Below are 25746 nucleotides of genomic sequence, written 5' to 3' on the forward strand. Positions count from 1 at the left end.
AATCCAGAAACCATGAGTTGTTCTCAAGTTAATGACCCTGTCAGAAGTTATTTAGTTTTGACAGTGTTTGAAGAACATTCTGGTTCTTAAACTAGTTTGTGTCAATAGATTATGAACAAAAGTCATTATAATAATTCAACAATGTCCATTGAGGGGAAGATGTGTGACGAGTCCAAGCATCATGAGAGGGTTCATAAACACCAGGTTTCTCTCTCATTCCTGCTTCCTGCAACTGCTTCAAGTGCAACCTCAGCTGATCATCGCACCATGGTAAGTGTCAGCATGTAAAGGGTTAAAAGGTTTGGGGCCACCACAATTAATTCTCTCATATTTTTAGAACAATATTTCTCTTGATGCCTAAAAAAACAAAACGTGTTGGTACGATAAGATTTTAAAACTGCATCAACGTCTGGTGTCGTAGCCAAAGTTTAAAAAAGAGTAGGGCCCAGAGTGGAGCCTTGTTGAACACCACAACCTATTTTTCACTAATATTCTTCAACGCTTACAAAAAAGGATTCCATTTAACAGAGTTGTAGGTAATGTTGACGCGTGTGTTTGTTCTCACTTGTTGAGCTGCAGGACTTAAAGTTTCTGAATTCTGTTATATATATATATATATATATATATATATATATATATATATATATATATATATATATATATATATATATATATATATATATATACAGTATATGTAAGTTTAGTATCAAACTCTAACATGAATAAAAGATGTTTGATCTGTTCATTCTTACATTTATCGTGAAAAAAGAGCAAAGGTGAAAAACATTGCTAACATTTGTCAGAATTAACTTATGATTTGTCTTTTTTTTGTCTTTTTCTGATCTAGCTTAAGCTTTAAAGCAACAGCACGTTGAATTAATAGCTGTGTTAGATTTTTTTACTGCTGTCATAAGTCATAAATATTGAAATGAATATCGTTGCTGAACAATTCTTTTTTTCTTTTTAAATATTTTTTATAATTTATACTGTTTATTTATACAGTATATAAATTACAAGTTACTATATATGTATTTTAAAATGATTTTATGTACTTATTTTATTTGACTATTATTGTTTTGAACAGATGACATCACATCTTTATTTGTTGGCGTTCCTCTGTTTGAACTGTGAAGTGTTGGTAAGTAACATGAATATAAACTACAGGGTGTGAATGCTGAGACATCTACACTAATGTTTTCTTTGTGACTCTGCACGACTGCGAAAAGTACCCGACACTGAAAAGAAACAAGTGCAAACGAAATAAGACGTACAGAATGTTTGGTTTTTGTCACAGTTGGACTTGAGGGAGAAGTTTGGGACCAAAGGTTTTGTCGCAGGAACGGAGACGGATTCCGAGCTCGACTCGCTCAGTCCGGTAAAGTTCCACTGTAACATTGTTATCTGTGAGTGAGTTTACAGTTGTGTACGGTTGTTTTCACTAAACATTACCGTCTGTAAAAACAGAAACAAACGGAAGACAGACGGGAGACCATTGCCCACTGCTTGAAGGAAATCCTGGGAGAATCTCCAGAGGAGCTTGAGGAAGAAAACGAGGTCATTTTTAAATGAACCTCAGTATTTAGACATGTTAGTAACTCAGGTCAGTGTCTAACCTCAGAATATCCATCAATCCTGACAGGATGATGACAATGAAGGTGACACAGACGACTTTGATGAGTATGTCATGAAGATCTGTGCAGTCTATGAAGGCCCCGCCTCTGAGGAAAGCCCCACCCCTAAAGTCTGTGACACTGAACTTAAGCTGCACACGTTTCAGAAGATCTTTTTCCTGAGCTCCATCTCCATCTAAAGTTTTTTCTTTTTCTTGTTTCCCACAGGTGCAAAGTCAAGGTTGGTACTTTTGGATGGCTGTAGATGTGTAGATGACACTTTGTGAGCGTTAAGTTTTAACATGTGATCAACATACATACACTGTACATGCACAAATACACACGTCGTTGTGTTCTGTCGTCAACATCTAGCTCCTGACTGCCCTGAAAAATGTCACCGCTGCCCGGCTGGTTGGACTAAACTTGGCAGGAACTGTTTTTTCTTTTCACACCAAGAGAAGTCGTGGACACAAGCAGAGGTACGTCGTTAAAAAGCAGCTCATCATAACTCACATGGCTGAGAGCTAAACTCCTCCTCAGTGTGGTTGTATGAGCGTGAGCGCCCCCTGCTGCTGAGGCTCATCAGTGAAAACACAAGGAAGAACCCGTCTTGATCTCACTGTGAGACCGCCTTTTCTGACAGGAAACTGAACTTTGTAAACCACTCACTCTCCCACACCAAAGTCCAAAGAGAAAACCAGTGATTTTAGCTGGCGGGGAGACCCAGGAGCTGCTGGTCCTCTGCTGCCTCGTGTGGTCACTGTGTCACTTAACTAAATCCAAATGTAGGACTTAAAAAGCCAAAGTGACAAAATAAGACATTTGAACTCTGTGATGTTAAAATCACTGATTTTCTCTCTCCCCCTTTAGAGCGTATGTGTTTCCAGAAGTGGACGCCTGGCCTCGTACCCTGACGAGAGAACTCTCACCGTCTTGTATAACATGACCGTGCGCCTGACTGGTCATCACATGCAGGTTTGGCTCGGGGGCAGTTTCTCTGACAGAGTAAGTGATGCATGAGTGTTTAATCTGATTATTACTGAGGCTTTATTCTGTTTTTATTTCGGTCGTCACGGTGATGAATGCGAGTGCTGAGATCTCTGAGGACTTTTTGTCTCGCAGGAAGGAACGTGGATGTGGAGCGATGGTTCCGAGTTCTTTGTTAACGAGTGGTCCGAGCACCAGCCCGACGACCACCACCAATGCCTGGCGCTGGGCACCAACGGTAAATTCTGACCGTCGGCTGCTTAAAATGACTGGGTTTTTAAAAGTCGAGATCCACAGATCCATGCCAACACAAGTTTCTCCATTAATACATTTATGAATGATGCTGCACTGTTTATAGTTTATATTTATATAAACAACACAAAAGCCTCAATGAACAACGAACCGACCATAGTTTCTCAAACATCAGAGATTTGAGGCATTATTAAATAAAAAATTATAATAACTATTATTTTAGTATTTATTTTTAGTGTATATATATATGCATATATACACACATATGCTGTACATGTACATATATATACATATATGTGTATATATGTATGTATATATATATATATATATGTATATAAGTATATACATATATATGTATATATATATGTATATGTATATATATATATATATATATATATACACTGCATATATATATATATATATATATATATATATATATATATATACATATATACACTGCATATATATATATATATATATATATATATATATATATATATATATATATATATATATGTGTGTATACAGTACACATATATAGAGACAGTATATATGAAACCAGGGCCTCAAAAAGAAGGATGAAAACATTTAGTCAATAAGTGGTACATTTATGTACTTAAGGTGATGAATGTAACGCACACATTTTCAGTGGAAACAGATTTCTTTGGATTTAAAAAGTAAAATTTTGGCTCATGTTTGTCGGGAATTTGATGCCATTTTTTTCTCTGATAAATGAACACAAATAAAACCAAAACATTACATTACTTTAGTTTACTAACCAGTTATTGAACAACACTAATTGTCTGTCTACTCTCCTCTAATAAAAATAAACTAAAGTATCAGGAAAAACACACACAAAAAAACCATTGGACCATTGAACCATTTTAACAATCTCCAAATGTTTTGTACACTTCTCTTGTCATTTTTAGGAATTATAAATATTTAAGGTTTAAGTTTTTTTCCCTACATAAATCAGTGACTCACGCGTGGATTTCATGTGTCGCAGGTCGTCTGCACGCCGCCGACTGTAGCCTCCAACAACCGTTTTTCTGCGTGAGACCTCTGTGAAGATCGCAACTCTGTGCCGCAATGATGTCACTGGCCGATCCACGATTGACGAATCTGATTACATCAATATCAAATCAATGAAATGTATTAAGCGTATTATTGTATGTTACATATCAGTGGATTTCTTTGTCAGCGATGAACTCTGACAAAGTCACGTGACAGGTTTGAATTAAAACAGACTTCTCCCTCTCTAGGGGGCGCCACAGCGGAGGATCTGCATATTTGATTTGTCCGAGATTCATGATTTTCTCTGTGGGCTTTGGTGTGAGAGAGTGAGCGGTTTAAACTTCAGCTTCCTGTGAGAAATGTGTCATATTAAGTCATAAAATGACATTGGGCGTGTCAAATTGAAATAATAGCTGAACTTTTGCTCCGCCCTCTTCCACATGCTGAAAAGCCTCCGTACCGCTCTGAAAAACATGAGCCGCGAGTTTGACACCTCTGCCTTTTGGTGTCAGAAGTGAGTCAGTACCTCACATTTCATCCGTGTGGAAATCCACTGAGATGGTAGGGCACAACATTTGGTTGTGTAACCGCTCTGAAAAGAGAGGAGATGTGAAAGGATGAACGAAGAGAAGCCCGAGGGCGTCTGAATCACCCGCACATGAGCCTAAATAACGGGGAGGAAACGGGATCAGTCACCGGGGACGTCAGTCAGCGCTGGACCGGGTCTCAGCTGCTCCTGTCGTCCATATTTGCAGCTTCAGTGGACGATTTCCTCAGCTGCAGGGCGTCAGTGCACACGACCCCCCCCCCCGCAGATCAAGTCCATTCATTCTGCTCCTGTGGCAGCACAGTACACATGTAGGTCAGGCAGTCATGGCTTACTATTATTATTATTATTATTATAAGAAATATTTATTTTAAAGTGTCTCACATAACTGTAACCCAGAGTCATGTGTCATAAGGTAATGATAAATAAGCAGAAAATGTGTATTTATAATAAGATTGAATATAAAATAGAAGCCAAATTATAAATGGGATAAAAAAAAAGGTAAACCTAATAAATCTGTGTTTCCCAAACTTTGTATACGTGGACCCACTTTTAAAAAGTGGAAAACTGTCAAATCCAAACATCAGTCGGTAAAAGAGCAAATTATTTAATACACATAAATGTTATCTTAAAGTTTGGGAAAATTTTGTGATTAAGAAGAAGGCTAATAAATGTTAAAACGCCTTGTGCAGGCCCTCGCAGCCGCCACACCAGCAGGTGGCGCTATGCCCTGTGTTCTGTGCTGACGTGTTCTGGCCAGGTCTCACATGTACACATTGGTCAACGTACAGCAAAGTTGCCCCTCACGTCCTGTTTCTGGTGACCGACTTCCTGTTTGGAGGTCATGTTGTGTTCAGGGTCGGTCTCTTGTGCAGCGAATGGTCGAAATTCACCCGAATTTCCGATGTTTGCCGTGGCCATGTCCTTATCATCTTTGATGTGTCGAGTACAAATTGACACGATTTTTACGTTGGTACGATAAATGCCAAGATGGACACCAGATTAAAAATGGCCGACTTCCGGTTGAGTTGAGGCCGAGGTCACATGGCCTTTTTTGTTCCTCGTAGGCATGACATGACATGGAGACATGTTTCCATTAACTTTCTTGGTGGAACTTAGTTTTTATTACTAAGCTGTTTTCCACCATTTTTACGTATTTCCCACCTGACTTTGCCAACTTCCATAGCAGCTGATGTTTTAGCTGATAACTTAGCTCATAGTTAGCCCAAAGCTTATTTACTAATTATTCATTTAATAGCTTGTAGCTTAATTACTAGTTTCTTATTTAGCAGCAACTTATTTATTTGTAGTTATTTACTAGCTCATAGTTTGCTAGCTACTTATGTACAAGCTTTTAGGTTATTTACCAGTTATTTACTAGTTCCTAGCTTATTTGATAGATGATTTAATAGTTTCTCATTTACTAGCTCGTACCTTATTTACCAGTTACTTATTAACCAGCTATTGGCTGTAAATAAGTAACTGGTAAATGATATATAGCTACAAGCCTATAAGTAACTAGCTTATTCACTCCTTACTTAGCTTGTAGTTTATTCAGTAGTTACCTATTAGCATGTAGCCTACTTACTAGCATCTCATCTACTAGCTTATAGGTTATTTACCAGTTACCGTTTACTAGTTGATATCTTATTTACTTAGTTACCAGCTAATAACTTTTATATTAGTTGATAGCTTATTTACTAGTTACTTATTTACTAGCTTGTAGCTCATTTACTATTTTATAGATTATTTTCCAGTTTCTTATTTACTAGCGTTTAGCGTATTTACTAGCTACCTTTTTTTACTAGTCGTAGCTTGTTTACTGGTGTAGCTGCAGCTCGTTTTGTTCGTTTTCACCGTTTAGTGCCTGAAAAATGCGATTTGTTGGGGAAGAACATTTGAAATATACGAGTGCAGACACAGAATGTGGAGACAAACCATTTATCGTAGCATTAGATACAAAATTAGCTCTATTTTCATCTAAATATCGACATTCATGTCAGTATCAGCTGTTGGTCGACTTGTAAACACACGTGAAAACTTTTATTTGGATATTTTTAAAAGCTCAAACTCTCGGTTTTTAGTTGAGCTCTCATTTATTTTCCATTTATTGATATTTGAACCTATTTTTTACTCTTTTATATTAGTGTTTTATTTATGTTTATCTGTTTTTTTAACATCGATTGTGGCCTTTTTGTTTATGTTGTGTGTACGGAGGTGTGTGAAAGTGTGTGTGTTCTTGTATTTGTACCTTTGTGTGGACCAACAATGTTATAAACCATAGGCAGTGAGGACATTTTTGGTCTGGTCTGGTCCTCACATCTTTAAAAGGCTTTTTTGGAGCTTAAGACCTGGTCTTAGGGTTAGGGTAAAGGTTAAGATGGTTAAGGTTAAGATAAGTGGTTTGCATCATGTCTATGAGCGTCCTCACTATGAATGGAGCGCAAGCAAGCGTGTGTGTGAGTGAGGGTGTGCGTGCGCACGCGCGTGCACAATATGTACAGACAGATTGATCTGCACTGAATGAATGAATTAATGAATGAATGAATAATTATAATAAAAATCCTCCTGCACAATCTTGACCTTGACATTCTCAGGGTGACACCTTGGTGTGTGTGCGTGCGTGCGTGCGTGTGTGTGTGTGTGTGTGTGCAGGTCCACACACTGTTATTTGTAGGAAGCATAAGTATGATGGGATGTGTTGTGTAAAAGAATGAGCCTCTGTCTATACTTAGGGCTTGCCTGCAGCCGTGTGTGTATGTGTGTGTGTGTGTGCATGAAAGAGAGGAAGAGGAGATAGAGAGCACAGGAGTAGATGTGGGAGGGAGGGAGAGGATGACAAAGAGGAGGGGAGGAGAAGGTGCAGCAGCCGGGGAGACTGTGACGCACACTGCCTGGCTCTGCTCGCTGCTCATTGGCTGCCGCCGCCGCCGCTCACAGGAGCTGGGAGAGTCAGCAGAGCAGATTATGAAGCGGAGCTCGAGCAGCAGCAGCAGCAGCAGCAGCAGCAGCAGTCTCCTCTCATTGTCTCCATGGCTGCACACGCTTTCCTCCTCTGCTCCCTTGCCTTGCTCTCCACTCTGAGCCTCAGCCGACTCGGCCTCTGCTTCTCTGACGAGGAGCTGCAGCCGGGACTCGTCTATGAAGAAGTGCCTGAGATCCTGGACAGAAGGTAAAGACATCCATCCATCCAGGGTGGGAGGGAGGAGGGAGGAGGGGAGGAGGGGAGACGTGCAGGGATGCTGATGTTCTCGTTCTCTGCCGTCCCGTCTCTCCCACTTCACCTTGGCTGGTTTGTGAAACCTGGAGCTGCTTTGTTTGTCTCAGTCTCGGGGAGGACTGCATCAGATCAGACGCCGCACATCGATCACAGTCTCGCTACAGCACAGTGTTGTTCTAAGGCCTGCAGGAGAGAGAGAGACAGAGAGTGAGAGGGAGACAGACACAGAGAGACAGACAGACAGAGAGAGAGAGGAGATATGGATGGAGGTAAACAAGGAGAAAGAAGCAGAGGAGAGTAAAGGGGTTGATTTGTTTACCGATGCAGCCATTGATGTCTGCATCACACACACACACATGCGCAGCCCTGCAGGTCAAATCTGGACATTCAGTTCTCGCACTCACTAAAAACAAAATCCACGTAAACATTTCAGCTGAATTGTTCTCCTCACAGTCAGAGCATGAACTTTACATAAAGATGAAGATGAAGAGAGTTTGTGTTTGAAACCGGACGCTGGAAACAAAAGAAAGAAGCAACATTTTCCTGATAAACTTCAAATTTTAAGGTTCAGAGTTTGTCGCCCTCTGGTGGCTCACTTTTAAAACCAGGAGACATTTTTTGTCAGACTAAAACGTCGTATGATTTTGGGTCAGTGACGGTTAGCGGTGTTTCTCTGTCGTTCTCTGAGGGAGGCTAACAGCTAACGATACAGCAGCATGGAAAACTTTACTGACAGCTTCAAAAATATAGGACAAGTGTATCGCGGCGCGCTCGATGCTACGATCTACGTCCACAGACAAACTGGTGAAAAGAATTGATCAGTGCATCAAATACAACAACAGCATAATCCATCTTTGCCTGCTATAGCACATGCTAATGCTAATTTGCGCCTCAGTGGATCACAAGTGGCCCTGCGATGGACTGGCGAACTGTCCAGGGTGTGACCCCGCCTATCGCCCTATGTCAGCTGAGATTACAGCACCCCTGCGACCCTCCTGTGGAGGATAAAGCGGTGGAACATGGATGGATTGCGAAACCGGATGATAACTTCGCTCATAGTTAGCCTAAAGCTTATTTACTTGTTACTTGTTTAATAGCTTGATGCTTATTACTCATTTACTAGCTTATTTATTAGCTACTTACTCGCTAACTCGTAGCTTTTTTACAAGCTACCTATTTGCTAGACCGTAGCTTATTTACTAGATTCTTATTTAGCAGCTTGTAGCTTATTTATCAGCAACTTATTTACTTAGTTATTTGCTAGCTCATAGCATCCTAGCTACTTATGTATGAGTTAGTGTATTAGTTAAATTAGTTTACTAGCGCATATCTTATTTACCAGCTATTGGCAGTAAATATGTAACTGGTAAATGACCCAAGCTAGTACATAAGCAGCTAGTAAAATAACTAGCTTATTTACTCTATACTTAACTTCTAGCTTGTATCTTATTTACTAGTTACCTATTAGCATGTAGCTTATTTACTACCTTCTCATGTTCTAGTTTATAGGGTTATTTAGTAGCTTTTAGCTTACTTACTAGCTACCTATGTACTAGCTTATAGGTTATTAACCCGTTTCTTTTTTCACTAGTCGTAGCTTGTTTACTGGCGTAGCTGCGTCTGCAGCTCCAGTTAAACTCACGGCGTCAAAGACTGTGAATAATATTGAGCTAAATCTGTGTCACAGATGACGACGTAACAGAATCCTCTTCACCGTAGCAATGATTAAAAAAAAACATTGTTTGTATGTGAACAAACCCTCATGTTTTCATTTGTGACACGATCTAATCTGACGACATGAATGCAATGAACAATAACTTGGATTTAGAGTTGAACGTGTCATGGGACTGATCTCATTACAGCTCAGTGTACTCCAGAGTGTGCTTGTGTGTGTGTGTGTGTGTGTGTGAGTGTAGCTTTTATACTGATTTCTCGCGGGGTTCTGGGCTCGTTCCTCTGCATCAAACTTTTGTACGTAACTCTGCAGCGTCTCCATCCGCAGCCCTGACACACTTCAACATATGAGCTTATACAAGAGCAGTCATTCACGGCGTATATCGCTGCTGCGAGCAGGAGAAAACATGCACTCAGCTTTATTTTGTGAGACAAACGAGCAGCAAAGAGCTTTACAACATGATTAAAAACACAGGTCAGCATGAGCTGTGTTATTTTCTTACCTTGTTCTTTTTTTGACAACAACAAACCTGATTCATCGCGCTCCATATGCTCACGAGGAACTTATGTTCACAGTTAATTTTAGAAATAGTTGTGTTGTGTTTATCCCATTAAATGTTGTCCTTGACTCATTGCAGTTCAAAAGATGATCAGAGTTTTATTTTAATGACTGAAACACGTTCCTCTGCTAAGCTACAAACTAGTAAATAAGTAACTGGTGAATGACCTCTAAGCTAGTACATACGTAGCTACTAAATAAGCTACAAGCTTATAAGTAACTAGCTTATTTACTCATAACTTAACTACTAGCTCATAGCTTATTCACCAGTTATTTATTAGCATTTACCTTGTTTACTACCTTCTCCTGTACTAGCTTATTTACTAGCTTGTAGCGTATTTACTAGATATATAGCTACTCTGGTTTCTTTGCTCCATGAAACAAAGAAATCATTAAAAACTGAATCATTTTTATTTGAGAACATCATCATTTCCAGGTTTGACAAACACTGATCAACATTTTCTGAACCAAACAAGTCATCGATTAATCGGGAAAATGGTCGACAGAAACGTATAAAAACAAACGTCTGATAATGAAGCCATGAGGAAAGTTCTCTCGTACAATTTCTAAGAGAATTCTAATATTTGGAGGCTGCAAAGTTAAATAAAAAATTTACATTTTTAAAGTTTTACACAAGTGCTGAGTGAGTAACATTAAACTATACATTCATTTTACTTTAAAAAAAATACGAATAAAAAGGTTAATTTTTTGTGCATAAAATCAAATTCTCCTTGAAATAAATAAAAATAAAAATCACATTTAACAGAATACAAAATAATGCTAACGCAGTGCTAGCAGGCTACATGGCGTGCTGCGTTCATGGTCAGAACTACTGTAGGAATTTATCCGTGAACGTGTCAGGCACAGTGATATTAATGTGCTTTATGACATCATGATGACACACTTTGTCTGATACGTCGTCGATAAACGCGACGCCACCGTTCATACGTGTTATTTTATTCTTCATGTTTTCATGTGCAGTTGATGAAGCCGTGTGACTGAAGGTGATTGATTTATTAGTTTAGTTCACAGCAGATTTAACTGTAAACTAATTTACATAATGTTTATGTTGAACATGTGAATCTTGTTTAATCCATTTACTCTTCTCCATTACTCACTGCTTCATTTCCTTATACTTATTCAGATATACACCAAATAAAGACATTTTAACATAAATATCAACTATATTAAAATAAATTGTGTAAATAATAATGTTTATAAATAGATACATACAAAACTCAAGGCTAATCTAATGTAATCTAATCTATGATATTTTTGCATTTAACTTAACATTTGCTCTGTTTCCCTTTGTGATTTGTTTATTTTAGTTTCTTTCTATTTCTATTGTTTTGTTTGGAAAGGCTCGTTATATCATCTGCATAGAAACAGGCCAAGTTTTTGCTGGAAAACGTGAAAAAACAAGTGAGAAGCCGAAACTCAAACACTGACACGCAGACGCATGCAGATTATCTGTTTAAAAAAAATCAAAAACGCGATGGAACGCACCAGCGACGCACACACACACACACACACACACACACATAACGGTGAGTTCACTGGTTTGAGGCCTCGTCCTCCATTTTTCACTGGTGGAAAGAGAGTCATGTGATCAATGAAGAAGAACTTCTGTTTGGTCTGCTTTGACGTCTCGTATCTGATTCATATCTGATTTATTTCCACATGCAAACGAGTCCAGAAACTGATGCTGTCCAAGTACAGTGACTTCAATTTGTGTACTTGCCAATACTGAGTACTTAAGAATACCGTCCATCCATCATCCAGCCATTGCCACTTTATTATTAGCAGATGAAAATAAGACAAAGAATTGAAATATTTCAGCTTTTATTTCTAAGTATTTTCGTCCAGATCTCGACAGAGCACACGTTACAGTCTCTGCTTTTTTGTCGTCATTGCTTTTCTCAAAGTGTTTCCGAACTGCTGACGTTGCCTCACACCTGCTCACCTGCTCAGCTCACATGAAGATACGTCAACGTGGAGTAGTTTTACGAATACAAGCGCGAGTACACGAGGGCCGCACCGGACCTGATACCTGACACCTGATCCTGGTATCAACACATCCCTGTGATCCCTAAGATCAGAAGTGGGTCACTCACACAGCGTGTGTGTGGGTGCAGAGGCTCAGGCCCAGAACGGGACTTGTTTACAAGTCTGAGGAGCAGACGGAGGCCACGCCTTCACATGAAGGATGATCGTCCATCTGTGGATGAACATAATCAACAGGGAAACGTGTGGATGCTCCCGCGTGCTCGTACACTTGTGCCTGCTCATATTTAAGGTGGCGACGTGGGTCTAGGAGTGGCTCTGGAAGCACTTTGATTATATAAAGGGTCTGTTCAGCACCCAGGCACCATGTGACGGGCTGAGCCAATGACGGGGCAGCAGTAGCAATCCTGGCTGCGCTGCTGACCTCGCGAAACTGGCACAGGAACAAACGGCTTTAGTTAGCACTGACACACACACACACACACACACACACACACCTACTTCCCTGGCTCCTTTCAGCCAGCTGAGGTCTGGGTAGGTGCAGAGAAGGAGGGAGCTGCTGCTGCTGCTGCTGCTGCTGCTGCTGCTGTTGTTGTCGTGTTGAGCTAAGGCTGCAGATGCAGCTTGTTTACAACAATCGCAGAAGTGGCTGTGGAGTGTTTACACGGAGGTTTCTCGTATCCGTGCAGGTATTCACACACGTGCCAGAGAAATCCTCCTTTGGCAGCTCTTGCATATTCATACTTGCTTACTAAGTGTTATCACGCAGTGACGCCTCCCACTGCTTTGTGATTTGCTGTTTTGAAGGCTGTAGTTTTTTGTATTTTGGCCGGCGACACTAACAATCGAAGCACTCGTATGTGATTGAGTGGAACGGCAGGTTTGATTGACAGCTTGTCCACTGCTCGTCCACTAAGAAAGAGCTACGGACGTCACATGACTCAGTGTTTACACCACCATGTTGGCAGGAAAGGCTCCAGCGGCTGAATAGCTGAGCAGTGTTTCTGATCACATGATTTGTGTGTTTTGTGAACCTGGGATCAGGAATCAGGTACGAGCCAATGAAACAGACGATGAGGTGAAAACACACCCTGGACCAATGTTGCATTTACCACCGACTTATATCCAAACATTGAAAAACATGACGTTCAACTGTTTAACAAAGAAGAAATAAACGTTTTTTTCAACATCCAGTTTGAGAACAGGACCAATAAAACACTCTATTAATTAATATTATTAATATTAATATTATCTATTAATCAAATGTGAGTGCAAACTGACTGCACTTGGTCTGTGGAACCTCCTCAGTTACTAAAGTGCTGTGTTTCCATCATTGTACAGTCTGGTACTTTTGGTACAGATTGGTTCAGTTTGGTTCAGTTTGGTACGGTCTGGTACAGTTTAGTACGGTCTGGTACAGTTTGGTACGGTCTTGTACAATTTGGTACGGTCTAGTACAGTTTAGTACAGTCTGGTACAGTTTGGTACAGTTTAGTACTTTGGTTCAGTTTGGTACAGTTCTGTACTTAGTACGGTCTGGTACAGTTTAGTACAGTCTGGTACAGTTCTGGTACAGTTTGGTACAGTCTGGTTCGGTCTGGTACAGTTGGTTCAGGTACAGCAGTCTGGTACAGTTTAGTACAGTCTGGTACCTTTGGTACAGTCTGGTACACTTTGGTACTGGTCTGGTACAGTCAGTTTGGTATCAGTTTGGTACAGTCTGGTTCAGTTTGGTACTGGTACAGTTTAGTACAGTCTGGTTCAGTTTGGTACAGTTTAGTACAGTCTGGTACACTTTGGTTCAGTTTGGTACAGTCTGGTACAGTTTAGTACAGTCTGGTACAGTTTGGAGTTTAGTACAGTCTGGTACAGACTGGTACAGTTTAGTACAGTCTGGTACAGTTTGTACGGTCTGGTACAGTTTGGTTCAGTTTGTACGGTCTGGTACAGTTTAGTGCGGTCTGGTTCAGTGTGGTACAGCGGTCTGGTACGGTCTGGTACAGTTTAGTCTGGTTCTGGTACACTTTGTACGGTCTGGTACAGTTTGGTTCAGTTTAGTACGGTTTAGTGGTCAGAGGACCAGAGGACTTTACTTGTTGGCTGTGTGCAAAAAGTGCAGGATTTTCTTCACAACATAGAGAAAGGTCAAAGGTCATGAACATGGATGGAGCATCTCTTAAGGTTATCCCGCTGTAAGGTCACTCGTCTTCAGTCAGGTGACTTCTGCCCAAGTTTCGCTCATTCATTTGAGCAGCGCCACCATGAGGAGACATGAAGCAGTGACGCCCAGTGAGTGAGACTGGCAGTGATTGTTTACTTTAGAGCATCTTAATTTGTTAATTACAATATTGATATTTACCCGTGAGTATCATTTATCCATATCTAAATCGGTATTTTGACCCGCCCCAAACCAAAGCGTTCCACTCGGGTGGAACCGCGGCTGATGACGTTCTAATCCTCAGACTGGTGCACGCTCAGTCACAATTCCACGGGTCACTTCAAATCTATTAATTAGCGCCTCAGCTGCCCAGAACGCCGCAAGTTCTGACATCATGGCTTAATCTCTTCATCTTGTTCACGACTCTCCATATTCGGGCTGTGATGGACTGGCTCTGTGCTTACCGCTAATCCTAATCCATCTGGCACTAAACTGTACAATATTGCCCAGGTGCAAAAAGCACCAGACAGGCAGATTATTGCCTCACGCTGCTGGCATTGATATGACGCCTGGCACTTTGAGACTGCAGCCAGTGTCTGCTCACCTTTTATTGACCTGTTCTTGTCTCACCTTGACTCCAGAGACGCCTCAGTTGTTTTATTTGGGGGAAAATAACGGACTTGTGGACATATTTTAAGCAGCTGAAACACACTCTTGTGTCTCTAAATCAAGGCCGATTGTTCTTATGTCACTTATCTTAGCTTTAAGTAGGGCAGGTCTGGGTAACCACAGTCTGGGTCACCATCAGAGGGAAACAGAGTGACGACAGTAGCCATTGACTGGTTTTTGTGTGTAAATTTAGAGTGAATATTTAGGTCATGTTCAGAGTGTCGTCTTTGTCTTCTGAAAAGGTCTCCCCCTGAAAACACAGCATCCGTTATTCCACTCCAGATGAAGCTTTGTGAAGACAAACGGGAAGAAAGTCACGTCAAGCCCATTATAAGTGACTGTTGTGTGGAGATTAGCGATGTCAGACCCAGATGATCGGTATAAGGACAGACCGGGATGTAGATGACAGACAGTACGGACCAACACAATATGGCAGTGCCGCTGGGTAAGCCCATTGCTGCTGCATTATGTCTCTGATTAGACGGTTAAAAGGATCAGGATTAGCTTTAAGAAAGTCCAGAGGCTTTGCCGGGGGTTTAGTTTGACCAAGAGTGAGACAGGCGGGGCCAACATGTGAGCGTAAAGGACGTAGCTGTGTACGAATGTAGGTCAGTCGCACATCAAACACCAGTCATGTGGAAAACTGTCTATGATATTCAGTCGATTACAAATACAAACTGTTAATTAAATACAGTTCAGTCGATTCATTACAAAAACTCTAAGATTAATACCACTCCAAAGATTAGAGAATTCATTAGGAGATGAGATTAAATAGAAAAGTTACCAATTTTATTGGCATAAGGATTATATTCAGTCTGAGTAGCTTTGTCCATTTGGGATCCATGTGACTGAAACCCTGCCCACTTCATGCTCATGTCAACCTAGTACCCAGGAAGTCTGGCAAGGTTCAGTTTCTTTCAAACCTGCTGTCTTTTTTGTGTAGTCCACACAGTGTTGTCCTGCTGGTGTGTGTGTGGACACGTCTTATACGCCACATATTGCTCTGTGACAGCAAGGGAAGCTCTTGGTTGTGTGTTATTTGCTCAGCGATGGCGAGTTGTCATTTAGCACAGGGGCGTCAAACATACGCCCCGGGGGCCAGAACCGGCCCGCCAGAGGGTCCAATCCGGCCCACAGGATGAATTTGTTAAAATTTCACACTAATCTAAACGTAATGTCAAATGCTCCAGATACCCGTGACTAAATGTTTGTGCCTTTATAGATCCAGTGTGCTGTGTAAATAGTAAATTTAGGCATGATATTGTTGAAATTGCACTTATATTTCTCAAGAAATTTCATGTTTTGTAAAATTATCCTTCATTAAATGTAAAACAAAGGAGTTGTTCATAGGTTATTATTCTATTATTTTGCTATTTTTACTGGTCCGGCTCCCTTGAGATCAAATTGTGCTGTATGTGGCCCCTGAACAAAAATGAGTTTGACACCCCTGATTTAGCAGATGCTTTTCTCTAAAAGGACTTACAAGAGAGGAATAAACTCCATAGAAGAAGTCTTGGAAAGAACTCCACTGGATAGGAGCGGTGGACTGATAGAGGGTGAGAGTGCCGAGGTGGATGCAAGTGCAGAAGGGCGATAGTCGGGGTCACACACTCTGGACAGATCACAGTCCATCACAGGGCCACACATAGAGACAAACAACCATTCACTCTCACTCTCACACCTACGATCACTTTAGAGTGACCAATTCACCTAATCCCTAATCTCTATATTGGATGTTTTTGGACTGTGGGAGGATCCCGGAGCTAACCACTACATCGAACATGCGGCCCGATATAGATCTAGTGAAACATGCTACTGTGTCCACGTTAACAGCTTTATCACAAAAACACATGGCAAGCTCAAACACTTCCTTACATCCTTATGTTCACATGACCTTATTGTGTCTTCTCTCTCTCTCTCTCTCTCTCTCTCTCTCTCTCTCTCTCCCTCTCTCCGCAGCAAAGAGAATCCCAAACAAGCAACAAGAGTCACATCAAGTAAGTAACAAACGCAGAGTGACACGAGGTCTGATTCAAGCAAGCCTGTTATTCTGATGCCGATGAGTCGGAAACAAGGACGGGACTAATAATGTGTGTGTGTGTGATGGTAAATCATATGTTTGTGCATGAGGCTGAGCAGTTATTTGTAAACAGTGAAACAAAGTGCTGATGAGTCACAGCGATGACGCAAAACCCCTGGAAATAGAGCCTGAGCTCAGACGTGGGCACAGAATCCCTGTGTGTGTGTGTGTGTGTGTCGTCAGTGTGAAATCACACCAACTCTTGTGATTAAGTCTGCAATGCAGCATCGTGTGTGTGTGTGTGTACATATATGCACAGTGCACCGATATAAACGTTTTTTCATGGTATGGTAATGTTTGATTTCCAGGTCAAGATGGCGGCTACGGCTTAGATAGTGAAGAGGTTACTCTGACGCCTGAAGATGAAAGCCCACTCAGGAGAATACTGCAGGTACACACACACACAAACAAACACACACAAACACACACAAACACACACACCCTCGATATAATGCATTTCCCAGTCCTTCATCCTAACATTAACCATCACAACTAAGTGCTGAACCCTAAAACCTGGTCTTAACCGCCCCAAAAAACAGCAGTCAAAATGTCCTGATTTCCGTATGTTTGTTTTGGTCCTCACAAACCAACAAATACAAGAACGCATACACACACACTTAACCCTAAAACCGGGTCTTAACCCTAAAGAAGCCCTTTAACATTATGAGAACCACAGGAAATGTCCTCACAAAGATATAAGTGCAAGTTTACACACACACACACCACTGAGCCTCACACTTGACCTTGGATGTTGTTACACCCCACACACACACACACACATACATGTGACTGAAAACACAGTGAAACCATATGTTGCATCAGCTGATGCATCGAGGATTAACTGATTCCTCCCACTAACCTCCTCCAAGCTACTCTACATTAATAATTCCCAGCAGTATTTATACATACTGTGTATATATATATATATATATATACATGTACATATACATTGTCATTCCATTTCCATCACTATTTCTATTTCAAATAGAGATCATGTCATGGCCATCATGGCCGTCATGGCCGTCATGGGCGCCATGGCTGTGACACCATGTCTTGTAAAAGCAGAGCTGGATTAGCCCAAATGCAAAAGAGATTAAAAAGCCAGTTTTTCTATCTGTTCTGGTTCAGCAGCGACCGCTACACGCACATTCAGAAGACATCTGTTTTTCTACAGTGAGGACACAATTAACTCTGAGAATCAGTGGTCGGCGGAAGAATGAACTTCACACATTACAACGCGACACTTCGCGATCGGAGAGCGAGCTTGTGACATCAGTGCAGGCTGTTGATACCACACTGAGTTACTATGTAATTATACACACAGTGCAGGGACACACGTTTCAATAAGAAGAAAGGGTTTGACTAAAATGGAATTCTCCAGCCTGGTCTGGATGTTATGTTTTGGCAAAAGCACTGTGAGAGAGAGGCACATACCAGCCAGCATCTTCTTTCCTTGTGGGCCCCATAAGGTTTATATTTGGGCTGACAATATGGGTCAATATGGGGGTAGAGTGTAGAGTCGCTTTGGATAAAAGCGTCTGCTAAATGACATGTAATGTAATGTCCCAAGTGGGTTTCTCTGTGGATACCACTTCAAGTTCATGCCCACTTAGTAACCAAGTAGCGTGGAAAGGTTACAAAGTGGTGGTGAGCTTAAAGTGGACAAACCCACTTAGGACCCATATTGTCAGCCCAAATGTAACCCATACTGACACGCTGGCTTGGATCTGTCACATTTCCACAGACATCTCTTGCATTTAATTTCCAAGCAATGTCAAATTTCCTAAGTATCTTAGTAAGTCAACTGCCAAGTTTGAGGTCTGTACCACGGCTAAGTCCTCACAGTAGAACTGTCATACTGCTCCACGTGTCCACATACCACAACTATCATTTTATCTGTCCCCCAGATAGTATGTCCGTGTGGGTCCCAAGCAGGTTTGTACGTGGTTTCTATGGTGGCCCCACTCACTTCATGCCCATGGCCACTTAAGACCCCTTCCAGGCTACCTGGGTACTAAGTGGGCAAATTATGCAGGACCTACATGTTTTGAGTAACATGGGAAGCCCATGTGGAACCTGTCCAGGGCGGACCCCGCCTATTGCCCTATGTCAGCTGAGATTGGCACAGCAACCCCCGCGACCCTCTGTGGAGGATAAAGTGGTAGATGATGATGGGTGGATGGATGGATGGGAAGCCCATGTGGGCAAATATGAGTGGTGCCACCATGGAAACCGTGGACAAACCCACTTAGGGCCCATAATGTCAGTCCGAATATAACCCTTATGTTGGCTGGGTTCTGAAATGTCACGACGTCTGTAACACCTTAATACTCATCAATAATCAATTAACATGTCATCTGATGCATCTTTGCATTGACTTTATATGACATTTGTGACGAGATTTCTTTTAAATTGCATTCAGCAAGAACACACAGAAGGGGGGACCGCCTCTTTGTAAAAATACTGGCTCCTGGGTGATGTGTTTTGTTGTCAGATGCTGTCTAAATTTCTCTTAGATGTACCCTGAGCTTTGAATTCCTTTCTTTGTGTTTGCAGCCTTTTAATTGGCACCAGCCGGGAATGTCCCACAGCAAGAGGAAGCTACTCCAGTCTCTGATGGGTCCTTATGGGCCTCTGAGCGTGTCTTACAATGGGAAGATCTGCATTCTGTTCAAGGCAAAGCGCCTGGCAATCCGTTACAGGAATCACACCTTCATCGATCTGACAGAGAAGGTCTTCAACCCCACTGCACCCGTGGACACTAAAGGGTCCGTCTGCACCAAGGACAAAGCTACGTAAGTCAAACTCACCCAGAAAGTCATAGAAATATCTACAGAACGTATAAGAACTGTACATTCATTTTATAATTTCACTGTATTTTCTGCAACAGCCTTTCATTAAAGTTCGGCGATGTGGAGGACTTGCGAGGTCTAGTAATCAGGTAAAATGCAACGTTTAATTCAAATATTTTTACTGACCAGCATTGCATATATATATATGTATATATAGATGTAAAAAATGTATATATATATATAAATATCTATGTATATTATGTAATATTTCACCAACATTGGGTGGTAATCCTTTTAAATTTGGCTGACACTTTATTGGATGCACGGACAAACGGACTACATTTTCGTGGTCAAAATTCCAAGAATGTGGAATGGCTGTATGTTGCTACAGACATTCTCTGGAACCTTTCCTTCAGATAATATCTATTTCCATGCCAGACACCTAAATGATATGTGGACAACAAAGTCCTGACCCAAATTTCTGGACATTATTCGAAGATCATGTCTGAAAGCAGCTTTAGATGAACTGTTATGAGCTGGGTGACCAAATCATTACCAAGCATCTCATGTTTGTGGATTCTTTATGTTAAATTCCTTTAAATCAACAATATGTTGCATGTAATAAGAATCTGGAAAATAGCCAGTAGAGCTCCGGTATAGCCAGAGCTGGATTAACGCAAAGGCAAACTAGGCACGTGCCTAGGGCCCGATTGGCAGGGGGCCCAGACAGAGGCACAATCAAAACCTAAAAATGACTTGGTCCGCGTTTCAAGACGATTTACGCTCCTCGTTCTGATGAAGTGGCGCTGTCAGGGCGTCCTGAGGACAGTCTGCTTCGATCGACAGTCGCGCTGGGGGCAGGCGGGTGGGAGTAGCTGCAGCGAGTGCACATGTCTGCGAGGAGGTCCGGGCGGGGGTTCGCTGTAAACCACCTTCGCCCCGAGACTTTCCAAGCTGATCTAGATTCGGTCCCGGCGCACCACCGGCGGAGGAAATTTCATGTCAAACTTATGTGTGACACTGTTGTATGATGAAGTCGGCATCAATTCATGGAAGAAACTGTTGAAAATTTGAAATATGGAGATTAAAGGTTTCTGCCCAAAAGTAATCTCCAATACTTATTGACCTAAATGGATTTGTTAAAAGACTATACTTCCAAAACTGACTAAAACTTTTTTGAGTTTTCGTCGACTAAAATTGGACTAAAACTACCACATATAGAAATGACTGAAACGTGTCTAAAACTAAGACTAAATCTAGAATGGCTTCCAAAAAACAACAGTGCACAGTTCACCATCCAGAGAAACATCCAGACCAGTGGAGAAAACTGCTGAACAGTCCAGACCAGGAGCTGAATACCAGAAAATGGAAGAGAGGTGATGCTTGTCCATGAAAATAAACCTCTTTACCACGACAGCACAGTTTCTATTACTGCAAATTTGATTGGTCTTTGTATATTTGACTACTTTATTATTAAACTATTCAATTTAATCAACACATTTAATTAAGATTTTCTGCAAAATGCAATAGCTTACAACATTTATCTTATTTGCACTGTTTACATAGCAATGCTGACACCTATTGGTGATTTACTGGTACTACTGCCTTAACAATGACACTCGCAATGGATAAGATAAGGATCATTTAATAGCATTTAACAGAGCCTTGTAGTAACGTATAAATATGGTAATAAAAATCAAAAAATAGTCTGATAGACTGTTTAATATACGACACATGACTTATTTTGGCATACAAAGAACCAACTCGTAACCAAAGACTACACTATGTAAAATGTGAATTCACTTTTAATAGTAACTTTGGTAAGTTTCAGATTTCAATTCATGAATAACATCGATGGAGGGGGGCCCAAAAAATACAGTCTGCCTAGTATAGTCCATTTATTTAATACGGCTCTGGGTATAGCTGACGTCACACAACCAAGGTAACGACCCCCATTGGCAACACATAAATCAACAGACAACTCGTCTCTTCTCTGGCTGTTTTTGTCATAAAAGTGAAGATGGTGGATAGATGTTGTGCTGCGTTGGAGACGGGCTAACGGGCTAACAGGCTAACGGAGAACATTTTACCAGATCCCCACAGATTCAGAGGGACGGTGAAGGTGAATCACTGCTATGAATGGACATGGTGATTCACCAAGAGCTAATCTACACGATCTCTGAGTAAGATGAAGGGAAGTTAATCAGGAAGTTGATATCAGGACACTGCAGGTCTGGAATAATGTTCTCTCCACCTGTTTACAAACTCGTACAATGCATGGCCGGGGGCATTATAAGGCGCAGATATATTCAGTCTGTCAAATTTTGCGTCATGTTGGTCGATCTCCGTGGATTTAAAGTGACAGTAAACTCTGTTTACGTTGGCTGTATCTTTGCCTGCCAACATGGCGGCTCATAGGGAATGAGTAACATGATGTCCGGAGCTCTATAGAAAAATATTCAGTTCAATTCTGTTAAGAAATGAATTTGTGTAAAAGTATCAGTGTGTCATACACATCACATCAACATACAGCATATAATAATACAATCACAACTAAGGCCTATAGGTTGAAGGTTTGTATGTGTGTATGTAGCTAACTGGGTTGCTCTTCTGTCAGGCTTCAGATGTCCAACACCTTTTATGAGGCAGCCGGTCAAAACTGGTTCACACTAGACAGCGTTCACATCCACTACAACTGGACCCAAGAGGCTACGTTCAACGCCAGCGAGGTCTACGCTCCTGCCACCTCATCCTACCATTGCCAGCACGTCAGCAGCCTGCACAAATATGACACCCTGCTAGTGCCCAGCTCCCACACTGACACATCCGCTAACTGGCACATCACTTTCACTGATTTCCAGGTATACTCTGGCACAAGGAGCCCACTTCTTTTTGTCTTCTTACAATGTTGGCACAATCACTGATGTATCTTTGTACCTCATGAGTGCACACGTGCTTGTTAGCTTGCCAACAGTCTACTTTTGTGTTCCGCCTCTTTGGCTGCTTGTCAGTCAGTGTGTCTGTCCGTTTACTGTCTGTTCAGCCATCTGCTCAGTTATCTCGATCCGTTCATCTGCCCGATGTCTCTAGGCCTGGTAAACCCAGTAAGAGCCAGTTGTCCTCTTTATTTAGTCTAATCTGATCTTTCCACCATCTATTTTGCTCTTCCAGATCCAGGCCTTCAATGTGCAGTCGAACAAGTTTGCATCAGCCAGCGACTGCGCCACTTTCCTGACGCCGGCCATCCTCATGGGCTTGGTGACATCCTTGATCCTGCTACTTGTCTTAGCCTACGCTCTGCACATGGTGGTACACCTCAAGCACATTGACCGCTACGAGGAACACAAAGCTACCGTTTATTTTCCCCGTAGTCCGGAGGCCGAGTTACCGGACAAGAATAGCCTGTGAAGGGAAAAGAGAAGAGCGAAGGGATGAAGAAAGGGGAAGAGAGGGAGAAAAAAGCGGAGAAGCCGAGGAGCAAGTGAATCCAAGAGTGAAAAAGTATCCTCCACTGAATATTTCTTAAAGAAAAATGACAATTTTGCTTGTTCTTACCAAAATCTTAGTCTTAACTACTTTAAGTAAACGTGAAAGACCGTGGCTTGGATACTTTTTCTTCTTTCCTCACTGACCTGCATCTTGGCATCCATGTTTTTATGAAGGCCTTTGGATGTTCAAGCCTCTCCCTGGGAGATGGTTCCTGATCCTGAAGGTCGAGGACAGCCCCCGGGCCCTGAAGGGCAACAACAGGCCTTTACCCCAGCCAGCCATTAAAAACCACAACAGGCTAGCAACTGTAGCTAATACAGCTAATGTCAGATGCTCCTGGTTAAATGTATGTTACATCAAGCTTTTATTACACTCACATCAACCTTCCAGCTTTCATTACAGTGTATTTTGTCGAATTCTGCTGCAAGAAATGTGCATATACTTCAAAACAGACAAGTTTTATAGCTAAAATAGCCGTATCAGCTGCATGCCATAAACCGCTGGTCTGTCTGGGCTAGTGCAGTGTTTCCTAATAATAAGGATTACGGAGAGTCTTGCATGAGTTGCAGATAAAAAATGATCAAATATGGCACAAAGCGGAAGGAGCTTGAAAAGCTTTTTGAGTGTGACTTGGATGGAAGTATCGGGAACCACTGGTCTAGCATCTGGCTGGAGTGAACGGACCAGCACTAACTGACCCTTCAGAGCCTCTGGCGTCTCTCTCGCCTTGCCCCGATCATGACTGCTCGCATGGGACTCAACTGTGAAACGGCCTTTTACAGACCAGCCAGACTGAAGGGGTTCAAAGTCGGGGGGGGGGGTTCTGTAAACAAGCCCAACGTTGGTTGGTTAGTCGCCGAAGCGCTAACACCAAAAACAAACTATAAAAGACTATTTACAAGGAACTATGCTGCACAAGACGGCCCGTCTGAGGGCGTACATGGCAGGAACGCAGGGTCTTGGGATGACTTGACTGTCTAAGCGTCGACATGTGAACAAAAAAAGGCCACGGCGTCCTCCATCCACGCCACTGGAGCTGCCAAAGTGAAGCTACAATGGAGTTGCCATAAAACATGGTGAGCGACAGTGTAAGACAATGTGAACGTGAAAGCTAACGTTACAGCTGTGTACAAAAAAACAAAAAAAAACACGTACATGTACAGAAATGTCACTCCGCGGAGGTCACCTTATTCTTTTTTTATATACAATGTAACCATAAAATACTATTAGGTACAGGATGACTATGCTAATCCTCATAACCAAAAGGATATACAAAGCTGTAGATACGATCTCTATACGATCATAGCTGTTTACGATCATCAAATATTGCACAACTAATAAACATAGGTACAAGTAAGACATTGTGCTATGAGGATTGGTGTCAATGCATTATGATTTTTTTCTTTTCTTTTCTACGACGTATTAACATATTACACTGTCTATCTTATTTTGTTTCATACTGGACCCGACAATTAAACGTCTGGTTCCATCTTAACTGTAAATTACAGTACAAATTCCAACCATCGATGGACGATACCATGGAATGCCGTCCGCTCATCTGGCAATTTACAGATACTCTTATCATTATTTTGCCAGAAGCCACACTAGCAGCAGTTAACAGTGACATCAGTGAGCCATTACTACTGATTAAAAAAATAAAAAACACAACAGCATGACAGTAAATAGATATCTTAACATTCGATATGGCAGTTCTGTCAATCTGTAGCAGTGTGAAATGTGTTTGGTCATAAATGTATCCTACAAAATATGAAATGAGTGGAGGCGACAGTTGTTCAACGACCAACTGGTGTAGAGTGAACAATAAATGGTGTTCAGAGGAAAACGTGTGCTGTGGTTATTATATGTAAATCAATGTATCGATGCTGTCACGGCCACGTTGACACTGAAAGTAGCGGCTGCTGTTTGTAAAGTGGTTCATTCTGAATTTAACGATGATGAAATAAATAGTGTTGGTTCTTAAAAGTCATGTTTCAACCAGATTTTGATATTTGACATATTTGCATCTAAGTCACTGCTGAAACTTTGTGGTTAAAATTAAAATGCTTAAGAGTTTAGTTCAATAAAGGGTCACATGACATTATATACTGTAAACGCCACTGCCACTGATCTCTTAATCCTCAAAAATATTACTTAATTTAAAAGAAATTCCTTCTATATTTCAATAATATGTCTGTCATATACAACTTTTCAGTTACAAAAATAAAAAACAACAGAATAAAACAAAATCTACGTTGTTAAAAGTGAATAAAATGAAAATATTTGTTACTTTTAACTAAATTTCATTTTCTTTCAAATTCACCTTCCATATGCTTGTGATCTACAGCGACATCTAGTGGCAGCAAGTGATTCTACAGGTGATAGAAGAATTATGGCTGTTGAATATTGGCTATTTGAAATCTTGTTTACATGAGAGTTTTTCCAATTTTCCCTGCTGAAATGTAACATGTGACATACACTTAATTATCATGTGACCAACAGGCAGAACATAATACATTTTGAATATTGTATGAACTATTAATGAATCAGTTTTTTTTTTTTGCTCCATGAAACGATTAAAATTGAATAATTTTTGAGGACTTGAGGATATTGAACTACGACAAATTGAAAACATTGACTGATTTAAAGCGCGTTAACGTGTGAGGTGAATGGAACGCGGCCTTCGTTTAGCTG

At 41.2% G+C, this 25746-nt stretch overlaps 2 protein-coding genes across 2 annotated transcripts; both read left to right on the top strand.

The window, feature by feature from the left end:
* The first annotated feature begins 171 nt into the window (after window positions 1-171).
* Window positions 172-4125, top strand: LOC122777307 (galactose-specific lectin nattectin-like). Its single transcript, XM_044038462.1, has 10 exons — window positions 172-270; window positions 1085-1138; window positions 1295-1375; window positions 1465-1554; window positions 1640-1741; window positions 1839-1851; window positions 1983-2089; window positions 2481-2615; window positions 2733-2835; window positions 3856-4125. Exons 1-10 carry the CDS (start codon window positions 268-270, stop codon window positions 3915-3917), a joined length of 750 nt encoding a protein of 249 aa, XP_043894397.1. The 5' UTR covers window positions 172-267; the 3' UTR covers window positions 3918-4125.
* A 3235-nt stretch (window positions 4126-7360) lies between these two features.
* Window positions 7361-24898, top strand: atp6ap1lb (ATPase H+ transporting accessory protein 1 like b). The gene is made up of 7 exons (XM_044038453.1): window positions 7361-7582; window positions 16654-16691; window positions 17083-17165; window positions 19331-19569; window positions 19665-19715; window positions 22184-22427; window positions 22738-24898. The coding sequence occupies exons 1-7, from the start codon at window positions 7443-7445 to the stop codon at window positions 22972-22974; spliced, it is 1032 nt and encodes a 343-aa protein (XP_043894388.1). The 5' UTR covers window positions 7361-7442; the 3' UTR covers window positions 22975-24898.
* The last annotated feature ends 848 nt before the right edge of the window (window positions 24899-25746 follow it).

Source organism: Solea senegalensis, linkage group LG11, assembly GCF_019176455.1.
Source record: "Solea senegalensis isolate Sse05_10M linkage group LG11, IFAPA_SoseM_1, whole genome shotgun sequence".
Lineage (NCBI taxonomy): Eukaryota > Metazoa > Chordata > Actinopteri > Pleuronectiformes > Soleidae > Solea > Solea senegalensis.